This window comes from Phascolarctos cinereus, unplaced genomic scaffold (assembly GCF_003287225.1).
Source record: "Phascolarctos cinereus isolate Bilbo 61053 unplaced genomic scaffold, phaCin_HiC Scaffold_2;HRSCAF=192, whole genome shotgun sequence".
Lineage (NCBI taxonomy): Eukaryota > Metazoa > Chordata > Mammalia > Diprotodontia > Phascolarctidae > Phascolarctos > Phascolarctos cinereus.
The window spans coordinates 82,858,228-82,875,828 of NW_027555625.1; the positions used below are offsets into that span (position 1 = coordinate 82,858,228).

Consider the following 17,601-nt stretch of genomic DNA (forward strand, 5'->3'; position numbering starts at 1 on the left):
ACAGGCACTCATTGTCATGTTCTTTACCCTTTTCATCACAATTTCCTTAAAAACTTTATAACCTTTACAAATTCAAACTCTACAATGCAGATTTGAAACATATGTCCCAAAGGTGGTTTAACGATTTTTAAAATAGCAACCCTTTAAATTTGTTTCCCACATTTTAGTATATTTGTATTTTCTTTTCCTTTTTTTTTTTTTAACATCTCTCTTCTTCAAACCCACTTGTGTTTTTGATGTGGCCATTTAGGCCTTTTATACATGTATTTTACTAGCTATTTCCTTTTAGGAAGGAGGAGAATAATTTATTTATTTAGATTTTACGGATGTGGTATAGTAGAAAGAGTCTAAATTTAAATCCCAACTTTTCCACATTTACTGGTTTGCATCCTTGGGCAAGTTCCTTCACCTACCTGAGTTTCTGTTTCTTCATTTGTAAAATATGAATGATATCCTCATTGCATTACCTGCCTCCCTAAACAAGTGGTTGTTTAGATCAAGTGAGAAGCTGTAGGCATAGACTTCTCTGTTTAGTGTTATAAAGCTCTTCTCAACCTACGATCCACCTTCCCAATCTAGTGATACATTAGTCACTCTGTGGCATAGCCCTCACACACAATATCCCATCTCTCATCTCTGCCTTCCCACAGGTGAGGTGTTCTCCCTGGCCTTGTCTACTTCTAGTTCTGCAGAGTTTTAAAAAAGCAGCTGTGGAAGTTGCCCCTGTCCTGACCTTGTTCATCCCAGGACCCTAGAGAATAATATCCCAAGTCAATAGACATATGGCTAGTCAATTCCCACCCTCATGTTTCCCAATCCCTATGATTTAGGATGACTGTCTGTTGATGCAAAAATCCTTTTCCCTTGCTATGTCTTACTGCAGTCCTGATCCACCCTCCTCTGTCTCTTCAATTGTTATGAATAAACTACCCTTCCATTCTAGGGCTCTTTCATCTCATTAAAAATTAGACCTATAGATCTCTCTGAAAGACATTGCATTCCTGGACATGTCTGAGGTCCAGGCTGCTCCCTCTCCACCTTGATACAATGAGTCAGGCAGAGTCAATCTACTTCTTGTTCCCCTTGACCCCTTCTATCACTTTGTCACTACAATTCATGCTTTCTTTTCCCAATCTGTTGCCAAGTCCTTCCATTTTTACCTTTGTGACACCTCTTGTATCTGCCTCTTTTCTCCTCTGACATTGACAGCATCCTAGTGCCGACCTTCAGCACCTCTTGCCTGGACTATTGCTGTAACTTGCTGGTTAACTCCCTGACTCAAGTCTCTCTCTCCTCACTCCAGCCCATCCTCTCTACTCAGCTATGCAAGTGATCTTCCTCCCCTAATTGGTAGTCAAAGGACAGGAAAGGTGGTTTTCAGAGAAAGAAATCCAGCTATCACAAGTCATATGAAAAAACATTCTGGATAACTAATAATTAGAGAAATGCAAATTACAACAAATCTAAGGTTCCACCTCATACTCATCAGACTGACAAAGTTGACCAAAAAAAATGACAAATGCTGGAGGGGCTACGGAAAAACGGGTACATTAATGCATTGTTGGTGGAGCTGTGAAAGGGTCTGACCATTCTGGAAAGCAATTTGGAACTATGCCTCCAAAGTTACTAAACTGTGTGTACCTTCTGACCCAATGATACTGAAACTAGGTCTATACCCCAAAGAAATAAAAAAAGAGGAGATGGACTCATATGTACAAAAATATTTATAGCAGCTCTTTTTTTTTGTGGAAGCAAAGCATTGGAAACTGAGAGCATGCCCATCAAAGGGGGAATGGCTAAACAAGTTATGCTGTGAATGTGATGGGATGCTAAAGGGCATGGTGGTTTCAGAAAAGCCTGGGAAGATTTGTATGAATTGATGGCATGGTGAAGTAAGCAGAACCAAGAGAACAATCTATACAATAACAATATTGTAGAGATAATCAACTTTGAAACTTTGGCATTCTGATCTACACTATGATCAACCACAGTTCCAAAGGACTCATGATGAAGCATGCTATATACCTCCAGATAAAGACCTGACAGACTCAAAGTACAGACTAAGGCATTTTTTTTTATCTTTTCTCTCTCTCTCTCTCTCTCTCTCTCTCTCTCTCTCTCTCTCTCTCTCTCTTTCTCTTTCTCTTTCTCTCTCTTTCTCTTTCTCTTTCTTTCGGGGCAGGAATCTGTTTTGCATGACAATATATGTTAGTATTGGGTTTTATTTTTCTCAATGGGTAGGGAAGGGAAAGGAGGAATAGAGAGAATTCAAAACTGAAAATAAAATTGAATGAAAAAAGATGCTAAAATGCTAAGAAAGGGTAGTAAGGAAGAAGTGGCAGGGATGACCCCATAGGAAGTCACAGCGATGCACAGTGACAGCTCACAGGCTGATCTGAATAAAACAGGGAGTTCACAGAAGGAAATGATATGAATTAGGCCTGGAAAGGTAAGTGGGAGGCAAACTGTAGAGGGTTTAAGTGCTAGTCTGAGGTGTTCATGTTTTATCCTAGAAGCAAGTATAGAGATGGCATAATCAGATCTGTATTTCAGGACTATCAACTGAGCAGATCGATGGAAGATGTATTGGAGAGAGAAAAGACTAGAAACAGGGAGACCAGTCAGGTGGATACTGAAATAGTCTAGGCAAGAGATGAACTAGAGTAGAGGTGATGTCTTTTAATAGCTATAGCTTCTAGAATAAAAGATAAATTCCTCAGCCTAGCACTTGAAGCCCTCTACAATTTGGCTCCCACTTCTCCAGGCCTAAGGTATGAGTGGAGAAAAGAGGTGAGATGTGAGGTTGTGGAGGCAGAATCAACAGGATTCAGGAACTGACTGAATCATGTGGACTTCTTCATCCTCAGCCTCCTCCACCATCTCTTCCTCCTGGTTACACTTTTTTCCTTTGGTTTCCATGACTGATTCTCCTGTTTCTCTTCTAAGCTGCCTGACCACTTCTTTTCAATCTTCTTTGCTGGACCATATTCCATTTCCTGCCTTATAATCACGAGTGCCTTTCAAGGTTTTGTTCTGGGCCTTCTTCTCTCTTTAGTTTTCTCCCTTGGTGATATCACCTACTCCTGTGGGTTCAACTGGCATGTCAAAGCAGATGACTTCCAAACTTATAAATCCAATCTTAATCTCTCCACTGAACTTATCCTAAATTGCCAAGTACCTGTTGGACATCTCTCTAATCGGATGCCCTACTGACATTTCAAAGTCAACATGTCCAAAACAGAACTGATTACCTTCCACTCTAAATCTGTCTCTCTGCCAAACGTCTCCATTTCTGTTGAAAACACTACCACCCTCCCAATCACTCAGTTTCCTAAATTAGAATTATCCTGGACTTTTTCTTCTCTCTTTCAACTGCATATCCAATCAGTTGCCAAGTTCTGTCTATTCTACCTCTATGAAGTCTCTCTTGTCCATCTTCTTATTTCTACTTATTTCACACTCCCTCACCTCTCATCTAGATTATCCAGCAGCTTCCTAACTTGCCCCCTAGTCCCCAGTCTCTCCTCTCTTCATTCCATACAGCTGCTGATATAAACTTCCTAATGCACCAATTTGACTATGTTCCTCAGTGGCTGTATAAAATCCTCAGTGGCTCCCTGCTGTTCTAGGATAAAAGAAACATCTACCACAGTCTTCTGCCCTGTATTACATTACTCCTCATTATGCACTTTGTCTCTGACAAACTGGCCACTCTCAAACTCCAAGTTTGATCTCCCACCTCTGTGCATTCATATAAACTGCACCACCCTGCCTGGAATACACCCTCTTTGTCTCCACCTCTCATGGAAGCACAGACCATGTACCGACATCTTTGTAAAGTATTCCCTGATGTCCTCTGCCTCCCCTCCTCCATACACGTATAGTGCTTTCTCCTCCTCCAATTAATATTTTATCTTTATATATGTGTACAATGCTATATTTCCTCAGTAGAAGATAAACTATCTGAGGGATACGGACATTTCATTTTTATCTTCGTCTTTCTAGGTCTTCCTCCTCCGATTGCTCATGGTGCCACAGAGGTGGCCCCAGGTTTTTTTTTTTTTAATTTAATAGTATTTTATTTTTTCTAGCTACATATAAAGACAATTTTTACATTCACTTTTTGAAAGATTTTGAGTTCCAAGCTTTTTTCACTTTCTTCCCCCCCTCCCCTCCCCAAGATGGCAAGCAATCTTATATAGGTCAAACATGTGCAATCACATAAGACATATTTCCACATTAGTCATGTTGGCAAAGAAGAAACAGAACAAAAGTGGAAAAAAAAAACCAAAAAAACTTTTAAAAAAGTGAAAATAGTACACTTTGATCTGTATTCAGACTCCATCAGTTCTTTCTCTGGATGTGGATAGTATTTTTTATCATGAGTCTTCTGGAATTGTCTTGGCCCTGGGTTCTTGAAAGCTGTGGCAACAGAGAACAAGCCCCAGCAGGCTCTACCATGCTGAAGGGCTTTCACTGCTAGCCTACTGATATCTGTCATCAAGGACTAGCTTAGCTGACAATGGACGGGATCATCCTCACATCTCTCATGGGGTGAAATCACGGATTCATGAAGCAAAGGCCATGAACACCGCACCCACTTAATAAATGCTTGTTGAACTGAATGCATTCAAGATTATCCCTGTCACTAAGTCAGAACAGTCTTGCCATTCTGCACTCTGCTGTGGTACCTCTTTTTTTTTTTTTTTGGCTAGACAATGGGGTTAAGTGACTTGCCCAGTGTTACACAGCTAGTAAGTGTTATGTGTCTGAGGCCGGATTTGAACTCAGTTCCTCGACTCCACGGCCAGTGCTCTATCCACTGCCTCAAAGTACCTGTTTTGGTTGGGGACAGTTATGTGACTACTATTTTGGTGCCCCTCCCCTTTCCCAGTTATTTTAAGAGAGCTCTGAAACATGCCCTGAACTCTGGACTATATCACATAACAGTCCAACTTCTTTCGGAACAACTAACAACTCTTAAATGACTAAAAGGGATTAAGAAAGTTAGCCAGTGACTGGGGCAGAATGAAATGTAGCAAGCATGGCATTATACCCAAGTAGATATTTTTTATTTTTAAAAAAATATATCTATGGGGTGGAGCCAAGATGGCAGAATAAAAGCAGTGACTTGCTTGAGCTCTCCCCCAAACCTTTCCAAATACCTGTAAAAAATGAGTCTAAACAAATTCTAGAGCAGCAGAACCAACAAAAAGACAGAGTAAAACAAATTTACAGCCCAAGACAACCTGGATGGTTAATGGAAAGGTCTGTTGTGCCGGGCTGACAAAGGAGTGCAGTTCAGCGTGGGCTGTGCAGACAAAGACAGGGCCCCAGCGAACTTGGAGCAGCCCTCGGAGGACTGAATCACGGGCAGCTGTGGTGGTTTCCAGACTTCTCAACCCACAAACACCAGACAACTTAGAAGGTCAGTAGGAAAGGTCTGCTGGACCTGTGAGAGAGGAGTGTAGTCTAGCACTAGCCCTGATGCAGCTCTCGGCCCACAGACAGTGGAAGGATCGAGCAGCTAATCAGAGGGGGATCTCTTTGTTGGCCCTGAGGCAGGATTCTCTTGCTTTGCCTGTGCTTGGATCTGGGTCATGGTCCTGGAGCATGGAGGAGCGCTAGTGTGGTGGAACTTGTGCTTGTGGTGGAGAAGGAATCCTCCTCACAGTTTCAAGACTTGTGGTTACTCATAGACCAGAGCACAGTCCAGGAAATGAGTAAATACCTCTCCTTTGATCATACCACCTTGGAAAAACTGAAAATTTACAGGTCCCTAGAAGTATCTCTGAAAACAGCTGCACAAAACCCGTGAAGCTTGGGACAGTACACCCTCCACACTGGAAGCAGAGCCCTAGCTTAACAAAGACTTTAAAAAATCATGTAATTGCCTGGAAACATGAGCAAACAGAGGAAAAAAACTCAGACTATAGAATCTTACTGTGGTGACAAAGAAGATCCAAACATACAACTAGAAGAAGACAACAAAGTCAAAGCTCCTACGTCCAAAGCCTCCAAGAAAAATATGAACTGGTCTCAGGCCAAGGAAGAGCTCAAGAAGGATTTTGAAAAGCAAGTAAGAGAAGTAGAGGAAAAATTGGGAAGAGAAATGAGAGTGATACAAGAAAACCATGAAAAATGAGTCAACAACTTGCTAATAGAGGCCCAAAAAAATAATGAAGAAAATAACACCTTAAAAAATAGACTAACCCAAATGGCAAAAGAGGTCCAAAAAGCCAATGAGGAGAAGAATGCGTTAAAAAGCAGAATTGGCCAAATTGAAAAGGAGGTCCAAAAACTCACTGAAAAAAGTCATTCCTTAAAAATTAGAATGGAGCAAATGGAAGTTAATGACTCTATGAGAAATCAAGAAATTATAAAACAAAACCAAAAGAATGAAAAAATAGAAGACTATGTGAAAAATCTCACTGGAAAAACAACTGACCTAGCAAATAGATCCAGGAGACATAATTTAAAAATTACTGGACTACCTGAAAGCCATGATAAAAAAAAAGAGCCTAGACATCATCTTTCAAGAAACTATTGAGGAAACCTGCCCTGACATTCTAGAACCAGAGGGTAAAATAGAAACAGAAAGAATCCACTGATAACCTCCTGAAAGAGATCCCAAAACAAAAACTCCTAAGAATTTTATACCGAATTCTAGAGTTCCCAGGTCAAAGAGAAAATACTGCAAACAGCCAAAAAGAAATGATTCAAGTATTGTGGTAACACAATCAGGATAACACAAGACTTAGCAGCTTCTACATTAAGGGACTGGAGGGGGGTGGCTTGTAATATATTTCGAAGGTCAAAGGAGCTAGGATTAAAACCAAGAATCACCTGTCCAGCAAAACTGAGTATAATCCTTCAGGGGGAAAAATAGATATTCAATGAAATAGAGGACTTTTGAGCATTCTTGATGAAAAGACCAGGGCTGAATAGAAAATCTGACTTTCAAATACAAGACTTGAGAGAAGCAAGAAAAAATAAACAGGAAAGAGAAATCATAAGGGACTTATTAAAATTGAACTGTTTATATTCCTACATGGAAAGATGATATTTGTAACTCATGAGACCTTTCTCAGTATTAGGGTAGTTGGAGGGAACATATATATAGAAAGAGGGCAAAGAGTAAGTTGAATATGAAGGGATGATATCTAAAAAATAAAATTAAGGGGTGAGAGAGGATTCTACTGGAAGAAGGAGAAAGGGAGAGATAGAATGGGGTAAATTATCTCACATAAATAAGGCAAGAAAAAGCTTTCACAGTGGAGGGGAGGAGGGGGGGAGGTGAGAGGGAATGAGTGAATCTTACTCTTATCTGATTTGGCTTAAGGAAGGAATAACATACACATTGAATTGAGTATGGAAATACTCAAGAAAATGGGGGGAAGGGGATAAGAGAAAGGGGGATGATAGAAGGGAGGGCAGATTAGAAGTAATCAGAAGCAAACACTTTCGAGGAGAGACGGGTCAAAAAAAAAATAGAAAAAACAGGGAGTGCAATAGAATGGAGGAAAATATAGTTAGTCTTTCCCAACATGATTATTACAGAAGTATTTTGTATGACTATACATGTATAACCTATATTGAATTGCTTGCCTTCTCAATAAGGGTGGGTGGGGAGGGAGGAAGGGAGAGAATTTGGAACTCAAAGTTTTAAAAATGAGTGTTAAAAACTATTTTTATGTGCAACTGGGAAATAAGATATACAGGCAATGGGGTATAGAAATCCATCCTGCTCTATAGGAAAACAGAAGGGAAAGGGGATGAGAAAAGGGGGGCAGTGATAGAAGGGAGGGTAGATTGGGGGAAGGGGTATTCAGAATGCATGCCATCTTGGGGTACATGGAGGGGAGAGATAGAAAAACTGGAACTCAGAATCTTGTGGAAGTGGATATTGAAAACTAAAAATAAATAAATTAATAAAAAAGAATATAAAGTGAAAAAATATATCTATGTATATATAAAATATATATTATAATGATAATATTGACAAGTAGCTATCTCTACCATCATAACCTACTATGATGAATGAATCTTCACTAGAGTAGATGCGGCCAGTCTCGCATTTTCAGTCCCACAGAAATGAGATATTAGGACTTGACATAACCTCCAGCCTGGGTCTTCTCTACAGCACCATAGAGTGCTAATCACTAGTGTTATGAAGCTGACCTAAGAGTAACTTTCAGCTATGTCCTAATTTTATGCAATTGTGCCTCTTACCTTTCTTCCGTTCTCTCATGAACTTCATCAACAATAATATGGGTGACTCCCTGGAGAGCTGTGTCTCCTTCCAGTCTTCTCAGTAGCACTCCTGCAGTGCAGTATAATAATCTAGTAGCTGAGGACTTAAATGTAAAAAAGACAAAAGGCAGCTATTTAGTCAGCTAAAAAAAAACAAACGAGACATACACATCTAAAGTTCTGTTACCTCACAGTCCTGAATAGGAAGGGATACAAACTAATAGAATAACCACAGTACAATATGGAATAGGAAAAAGCACAGGCTTGGCAGTTTGCATAGTTGGGCTGGAGTCCTTGGGCCCTGATACCAGCTCTGTGAATCTAGTCAAATGACTAGGTCTCTAGGTCTTCAGACTCAGTTTTCTCACCTGTAAAATGGCATAATAATATCTGAACACAAGAGTTATGAGAAAAAAAATTTTGTAAGCCTTAAAACACCAAGGAAATATTAATTTAATTAAGTAAAATTAAACTAATTAATATTATCTGTAAATTGAGGTGACTCTATCATTTTCTTCTGTTCATTCAAACCTAAACTTAACAAATATTTTTACTGTGAATTCTGTTCTACCTCACATAACAATTTGAAGTCTAAAACAATAGTATTATAAAATACAAAATACAAATATAAAATACAAAAGTACTATAAAACAGACAAGTGACTATGGCAAATAAATACAAATCAGAATTAAACTGTTTCTTGTTTGAATAAGGTCAATAAATCACTAGCCCAACAAAAAGCAAAAAAGTAAAACTAAAAAAAAAAACCTAATTGGTAATTTCTGTCAGTGAACATTAAAAGACCTCCATAGGGTTCTGCTTCTGGCAGCCAAGATGGCAGAGTAAGAAATGAGTTGCTCTCACCTTCCATTATTAACCTCTGAAAGTGCATAAAATATTGCCCCAGGAAAAACCCTGGAACAACTGAACTAGCAGAAAGATGGAGTGCAGCAGTCCTATAGCCCAGGAAGTCTGAGGGATTAACAGGAAAGGCCCCTCTTGCTGTTGGGGGGGGGAGCAGCATAGAATGAGAGACATCCCAGCAAGCTAGTGGAAAGTCCCACCTCAGCATACCAGGAGGAGATCCTGAGCCCCAGGTGGTAGAGCAGATAAGCACCAACACCAGGACCTCCGAGTGCCTGTGAACAGGCAGAGGAACCAGTGGAAACAAGGCTTGGAAAACCAACACGTGCCTTCACTGGTAGCCAAGTCTCCCACTGCCTCAGCAAAACTCTGGGAAGCACATCTCCAAGAGGGAAAGCTACAGGCATAGAAACATCCTGAAGCAGTGAAACATCCATCTACATGGAGCCAAAAAAAGGAGTGAAAGGCCCAGGTGAGCAGGCATCCTCTAGGGGCCAGACTCCCCATCCCTACCCCAAGAGCTCCAGTGTTGCTGATTCCAGCCCAACACCAGGTAAGCTGCCAGAACCCTACAGCCTCCGACTGCCAGCATCTGAAGTCCCCAGCAACCAAAGCTAGTGACCAGGCTCCGGGCTCCCAGCACAAGAAGCTTGGATTACTGCTTCCTCCAGCAGGAGAACTCAATTTTTTTAAAGGCCAGGAAATAAGCAAACACCATGACCAAAAAGAAACGTACAATGACCACAGATTCTTATTATGGGGACAGTGAAGATCAAGGCAGAAATTCTGAAGAGGACAACATTGTCAACAAACCCACATCCAAAACCCCAAAAGGGAATGTGAACTGGTCTGAAGCCCAAAAAGCCTTTTTGGAAGAGCTCAAGAAGGATTTTAAAAGTCAAATAAGACAGATAGAAGAAAAACTGGGAAAAGATATGAGAGGTATGCAAGAGAGTCAATAGCTTGGAAAAGGAAGGACAAAAATTAACTATAGAAAACAAGTCCTTAAAAACCACATGGCCAAATGAAAAAAAGTACACTGAAGAATCAAGTCCCTAAAAAATACAATTGGACAACTGGAAAAAAGTACACTGAAGAAAACAACTCCTTAAAAAGCAGAATTGGCTAGACAGAAAGGAGGCATTAAAACTCATTAAGCAGAAGAACTCTTTAAAAAGCAAAATAGGCCAAATGGAAAAGGAGGTGCAAAATCTAACAGAAGAAAACAATTTGTTAAAAAATAGAATTGGGCAAGTGGAAGCTAATGACTCTATGAGAGAATAAGAATCAGTCAAACAGAAATAAAATAACGAGAAAACAGATGAAAACGTAAAATACCTCACTGGTAAAACAACTGACCTGGAAAACAGATCCAGGAGAGACAATTCAAAAATTACTGGTCTACCTGGAAACCACAAAGTAAAAAACAGCCTAGACAGCATTTTTCAAGAAATCATCAAGGAAAACTGCCTTGAGGTCCTAGAACCACAGCATAAAATCGCCATGGAAAGAATCCACCCATCACCTCCTGAACGAGATCCCAAATTTAAAACGCCAAGGAACATAGTAGCCGAATTCCAAAATTACCAGATGAAAGAGAAAATACTGCAAGCAGCCAGAAAGAAACAATTTAAATATCATGGAATCATAGTCAAGATTACTCAGGACCTTGCAGTTTCTATATTAGAAGATCATAGGGCATGGAATACGATATTCGTAAGATACAGGAGCTTGGATTACAACCAAGGATCAACTGCCTAGTGAAAATGAGTGTAAACTTTCAGGGGAGGAGATGGCCATTCAACAAAATAGGGGACTTCCAAACCTTCTTGATAAAAAGACCAGATTAGTCATGTTGTGAAAGAAATAAAAGACCAGCTCAACAGAAAATTTAATCTTCAAATGTAAGATTCAAGAGAGACATGAAAAGGTAAACAAGACAAAAAAAATCCAAAAACATGTTATTAATAAGGGGAAACTGTTTACATCCCTACAAGTGAAGATTACACTTGTAACTCTTAAGAACTGTATTATTATTACACCAACCATTTTTAAAGGAGTATACATAGACAGAGGAGGTGGGTATAGGTTGACTTTGATGTAATGATAAAAAAATAAAACAACTAAGTGGGTTAAATGGATCTAAGTGGATTAATCAGATTGGATTAATCAGATCTAATTAAAGGATTGTACTGGGAGAAAAGGAAAGGAGGAGGCAGACAAGGGTAAATTATGTTACAGGAAAAAGCACAAAAACCTATTACTCTCATCATATTTGGCTCAAGGAGTAAACAACATAATCAGTTAGGTATAGAAATCTAACTTGCCCTATAGGCAGTAGGAAAAAAAAGGGGAAAGAAAAGAGAGGAAATATGTGGTAAAGGAGGGGCAGCTAAGTGGCACAGTAGATAGAGGACTGGCCCTGGATTCAGGAGGACCTGAGTTCAAATCTGACCTCAGATACATAACACTTACTAGTTGTGTTAACCCCATTGCCTAGCCAAAAAGAAAGAAGTGGTAAAGGGGAAGAAAAAGGAGTGGGCTAATACAAGGGAGAGGGGATTGAGGGAGGCGGTGGTCAAAAGCAAAACACTAGTGAGGAGGGAAAAGGAGAGAAGAGAAAGAAAAGCATAAACAGGGGAAATAGGATGGAGAGAAAGACAGAGATAGTATCATAACTGTGAATGTGAATGGGATGAAATCTGTCATAAAACAGAAGCAGATAGCAGAATAGATTAAAAACCATAATCCCACAATATGTTGTTTACAGGAAACATATATGAAACAGAGGGACACACACAGAGTAAAGGTAAAAGGCGGGAGTAGAGTATATTATGCTTCAGCTGAAGTAAAAAAAACAGGGGTAGCAATCCTGATCTCGGACAACACAAAAGCAAAAACAGATCTTATTAAAAGAGATAAAGAAGGAAACTACATCCTGCTAAAAGGCCCCACAGACAATGAAGCAATATCATTACTAAACATATATGCACCATTCTCAGAGAAGTTCAGGGAATTACAGGAAGAAATAGACAGCAAAACTATACTAGTGGGGTACCTCAACCTCCCCCTCTCTAAACTAGATAAATCTAACCACAAAATAAATGAAGAAAGAAGTTAAGGAGGTGAATAGAATTTTAGAAAAGTTAGATATGGTAGACCTCTGGAGAAAACTGAATGGGGATGGAAAGGAATATACCTTTTTCTTGGTGGTACATGGCACATACACAAAAACTGACCAAGTACTTGTGCATAAAAACCTCACAGTCCAATGCAGAAAGGCAGAAATATTAAATGCATCCTTCTCAGATCATGATGCAATAAAAATTATATGTAATAAATACACATGTAAAAATAATTTTACATATGTAAAAATATATGTAAATATAAAAGTATATATTTACATATACATAAAGTACATATGTTCAAAAATGCAAAATTACATGTAATAAAAATGTAATAAAGGAAAGATAGACTAAAAATTAATTGGAAACTAAATAATCTAATCCTAAAAAGTGAATGCGTCAAACAACAAATCGTAGAAACAACTGATAACTTCATTTAAGAGAATGACAATAATGAGACAACATACCAAAACTTACGGGATGCAGCAAAAGCAGTCCTTAGGGGAAATTTTATATCTCTAAATGCTTACATGAATAAAAGAGAGAAAGAGAAGATAAATGAATTGGGCATGCAACTAAAAAAACTAGAAAAAGAACAAATTAAAAATCCTCAATTAAACACCAAATCAGAAATACTGAAAACCAAAGGAAATTAATAAAATTGAAATGATGAAAACTATTGAACAAATAAATAAAACTAAGAGCTGGTTTTATGGAAAAAAATAAAATAGATAAACTTTTGGTTAATTTAATTAAAAAAAAAAAGAACAAAGAAAACCAAATTACCAGTATCAAAAATGAAAAGGGTAAATCCACAACCAATGAAGAGGAAATTAAAATAATAATTAGGAACTATTTTGCCCAACTGTATGCCAATAAATTTGACAATCTCAGTGAAATGGATGAATATTTACAAAAATATAAATTGCTCAGATCAGCAAAACAGGAAATAAAATACTGAAATAACTCCACCTCAGAAAAAGAAATTGAAGAAGCCATTGATGAACTCCCTAGGAAAAAATCCCCAGGGCCAGATGAATTTACAAGTGAATTCTATCAAAATTTAAAGAATAATTAATTCCAATACTAGATAGATGATTTGGGAAAATAGGTGAGGAAAGAGTCTTACCAAATTCTTTTTATGATACAAATATACTGCTGATACCTAAACCAGGAAGAGTCAAAATAGAGAAAGAAAATTATAGACCTCTTTCTCTAATGAATACAGATGCAAAATTTTAAAATAAAATATTAGCAAATAGATTATAGCAACTTATCACAAGAATAATACACTATGACCAGGTAGGATTTATAGCAGGAATGCAGGGCTGATTCACTATTAGGACAACTATCAGCATAACTGATCATATCAACAACAAAACTAACAGAAACCACATGATCATCTCAACAGATGCAGAAAAAGTTTTTGACAAAATACAACACCCACTCCTATTAAAAACACTAGAGAGCATAGGAATAGAGTCTTCCTTAAAATTATAAGTAGCATCTATCTAAAACCTTCAGCAAGCATTATATGTAATGGGGCTAAGCTAGAAGCATTTCCAATAAGATCAGGGGTGAAACAAGGATGTCCATTATCACCATTGTTGTTCAATATAGTACTGGGAATGTTAGCTTTAGCAGTAAGAGAAGAAAAAGAAATTGATGATATTAGAACAGGCAAAGAAGAAACAAAGCTATCACTCTTTGCAGATGACATGATATACTTAGAGAATCCTAGAGAATCAAGTAAAAAATTACTTGAAATAATAAACTTTAGCAAAATTACAGGCTATAAAATAAACCCACAAATCGTAGCTATTTCTATATATTAACAACAATATTAACAACAAAGTCCAAAAGCAAGAGATAGAAAGAGAAATTCCATTTAAAGTTACTGTAGACATTATAAAATATTTAGGAGTTTCCCTACTGAAACAAACCCAGGAACTCTATGAACACAATTACAAAATACTTTTCACACAAATAAAAGTCAGATCTAAATAATTGGAAAAACATCAGTAGCTCATAGGTAGGCTGAGCTAATATAATAAAAATGACAATTCTATCTAAGCTAATTTACTTATTCAGTGCCATACCAATCAAACTACCAAAAATTATTTTATAGAGTTAGAAAAAATAAACAAGATTCATTTGGAAAACAAAAGTCCAGAATATCAAGAACTAATGAAAAAAATGCAGGGGAAGGTGGCCTAGCTTCCAGATCTTAAATTGTATTATAAAGCAGCAATCATCAAAACTGCTTGGTACTGGCTAAGAAATAGAGGGTGGATCAGTGGAATAGGTTAAATATGCAAGACACAGTAGTCAATGACTATAGTAATCTATTATTGATAAACCCAAAGACCCCAGCTTCTGGATAAGAACCCACTCTTTGAAAAAAACTGCTGGGAAAACTGGAAAGAGTATGGCAGAAACTAGGCATAGACCAAATCTCACCACATACCAAAATAAAGTCAAAATGGGTTCATGATTAGATATAAAGGCTGATACTATAAGCAAACTGGGAGAACAAGGAATAGTTTACCTATCAGATTATGGAGAACAGAAGAATTCATGACCAAACAGGAGATAGAGAACATTATGAAAAGCAAAAGATAATTTTGATTACATTAAATTGAAAAGTTTTTGCACAAACAAAGCCAATGCAACTAAGATTAGAAGGAAGGTAGAAAATTGGGAAAGAATTTTTACAACCAGTTCTCTGATAAGGCCTCATTTCTAAAATATATAGAGAATTAAGTCAAATTTATAAGAATACAAGTAATTCCCCAATTGATAAATAGTCAAAGGATGTGAACAGGCAGTTCTCAGATGAAGAAATTAAAGCCACCTACAGTCATATGAAAAAATGCTCTAAATCACTATTGGTTAGAGAAATGCAAATCAAAACAACACTAAGGTACCACATTACACCTATTAGATTGGCCAACATGACAAAACAGGAAAATGATAAATGCTGGAGAAGATGTGGGAAAATTGGAACACTAATGCATTGTTGGTGGAGTTCTGAAATGATCCAACCATTTTGGAGAGCAATTTGGAACTATGCCCAAAGGGCTATAAAAATGTGCATACCCTTTGACCCAGCAATAACACTTCTAGGGCTGTATGCCTAAGAGATTGTACAAATGGAAAAAGGATCCACATGTACAAAAACATTTATAGTAGCTCTTTTCGTGGTGGCAAAGAATTGGAAATTGAGGGGATGCTCATCAATTGGGGAATGGCTGAACAAGTTGTGGTACATGAATATAATGGAATACTATTGTGCTATAAGAAATGATGTGTAGGCAGACTTTAGAAAAACCTGGGAAGACCTGTATGGACTGATGCTGAGTGAAGTGAGCAGAACCATGAGAATGTTGTACACAGTAACAGCTACAATGTGTAATGACTAATATTGATAGACTTAGCCCTTCTCAGCAATGCAAGGATCTAAGACATCTCCAAAAGTCTCATGATGGAAAATGCTATCCACATCCAAAGAACGAACTATGGAGTTTGAATGCAGATCCAAGCATACTAGTTGCTCTTTTTTTTTTCCTTCTGTTTTGTTTTCTCTTTTTTATGGTTCCTCCTATTAGTTCTAATTCTTCCTTACAAGATGACTAATGTGAAAATATGTTTAATAGGAATATATATGTAGAGCCTATATCAGATTGTGCGCCGTTTTGGGGAGGAAGGTGTGGACAGAGGGGGAGAAAAATTTTAAACTCAAAAGCTTGCAGAAATGATTATTGATAACTCAAAATAAATTAATAAAAAAATCAAAGTGGAAAAAAAAGACCTCCATAGAAATAATAAAGATGTGTTTGAATAAGACTTGCCTCAAATTTCTCTAAAAGCATTTTGCAGTGTTCTAAGGATGACTGCCTGAAGATTTATCATCCAAATTTTCTACAAATCTTTAGATCAAAAGTATTCTTTTAAAAGCAACAATAGTAGGGGTAGGTAGATAGTGCAGTGGATAGAATGCCGGCCCTGGAGTCAGGAGGACCTGAGTTCAAATCCGGCCTCAGACACATAACGCTCACTAGCTGTGTGACTCTGGGAGTGTCACTTAACCCCAACTGCCTCACCAAAAAAAAAAAAAAGCAACAATACATTACCAATAAGTGGACAAACTATACAAACCTTGACACTCTCTAAGCGGATCTGGTATCCCACAGTAAGACCCATCTTTTCTGCTCTCTCTTTAGCTACACGTTCAGCTACGGAAATAGCAGAGATCCGTCGAGGCTGGGTACAGATGATGTTTGCTACCTTCTCAGGTGGCCCATGCAGAGTATCATCCAGAATGAATTGAGGGATCTGTGTAGTTTTTCCACATCTATATGAAAAAGAGCCCCCCACCCCACCCCAAGCAAACTTTATATTAAAAAGTCTTAATTTCCATAGTTTTTTCCTATCTTTTCTCTAGAAAAATCAATAAGTGATCACATGTTGTGGAAAATGGATAAAACCAGTTATACTTTTAGCTGTGTAGCTTCATCTCATTTATGAGAAAAAAGAATCTTTCAACTTTTTAATTTATAGTTGCTAAACAAAGGATTAGGAATCTTCAAGTTAGAAGACCTCAGATGAAAAGACCAATCTCCTAACAAATCTATTTCTTTGGCTATAAAATGGGGGTGATGATCATGACATGGATAACAGCAACAATAAAAATAACAATGATTATCATTTTTATAGCAATTTCAGGCTTATAAAATGTTTTACAGATATTATTTGGTCTTTATAACAACCCTGAAAAGTAGGTGCTATTGTTTTCCCCATTTTACAGATGAGGAAGTTGAGGCAGACAAAGGTAAGTGATTTCCCAAATAACTAATAAGTGCCTGAGGCTAGATTTGAACTCAGGTCTTCCTGACTCCAGGTCCAGATCTCTATCTACTGTACCACCTAGATGCCTCTCTTTTTGAGGCATGACACTTCTGAAGATTATACTTTTGGCTAAAAGATTAGTTCATGTCTAAATGCACTAGAGACTATAAACTGCAGCATATACTTCTATGTAACAATATTATGCTTAATTATAAAACACTAAATATTTTTCTCCCTTAATATTTATTCATTTAGATTTCAGGCAGGATGGGGGAAGCTATAGCTACATAGGTATTGCAAATACCTCTGAGCCTTGATAAAATATACTTATATGTTAAAAAATATATACAAAATTAGGTTCACAGTTGCTCAATACAAAATTAAGTTTACTTTTGCTCCTGGGTAGATTTCTCCATCCACCAAAGAAAGGAGAAACAGGGAAAAGATATTTTATATTATGCCCAAAATGATACACCTAGAAACCACAGAAAATCCTAAAGATGAATTCCTC

General features: G+C 37.7%; 1 protein-coding gene across 4 annotated transcripts in view; it reads right to left on the reverse strand.

The window, feature by feature from the left end:
* Positions 1-17,601, reverse strand: part of DHX57 (DExH-box helicase 57) — a 67,370-nt gene that overhangs the window by 33,054 nt on the left and 16,715 nt on the right. For all 4 annotated transcript variants that reach the window (XM_020976976.2, XM_078149479.1, XM_020976975.2 and 1 more), the window contains 2 exons: positions 16,401-16,596; positions 8,233-8,357 (listed from right to left, as the gene is read on the reverse strand). In XM_020976976.2, coding sequence (XP_020832635.1) covers positions 8,233-8,357; positions 16,401-16,596 — 321 coding nt within the window. The remainder of the gene's footprint in view (positions 1-8,232; positions 8,358-16,400; positions 16,597-17,601) is intronic.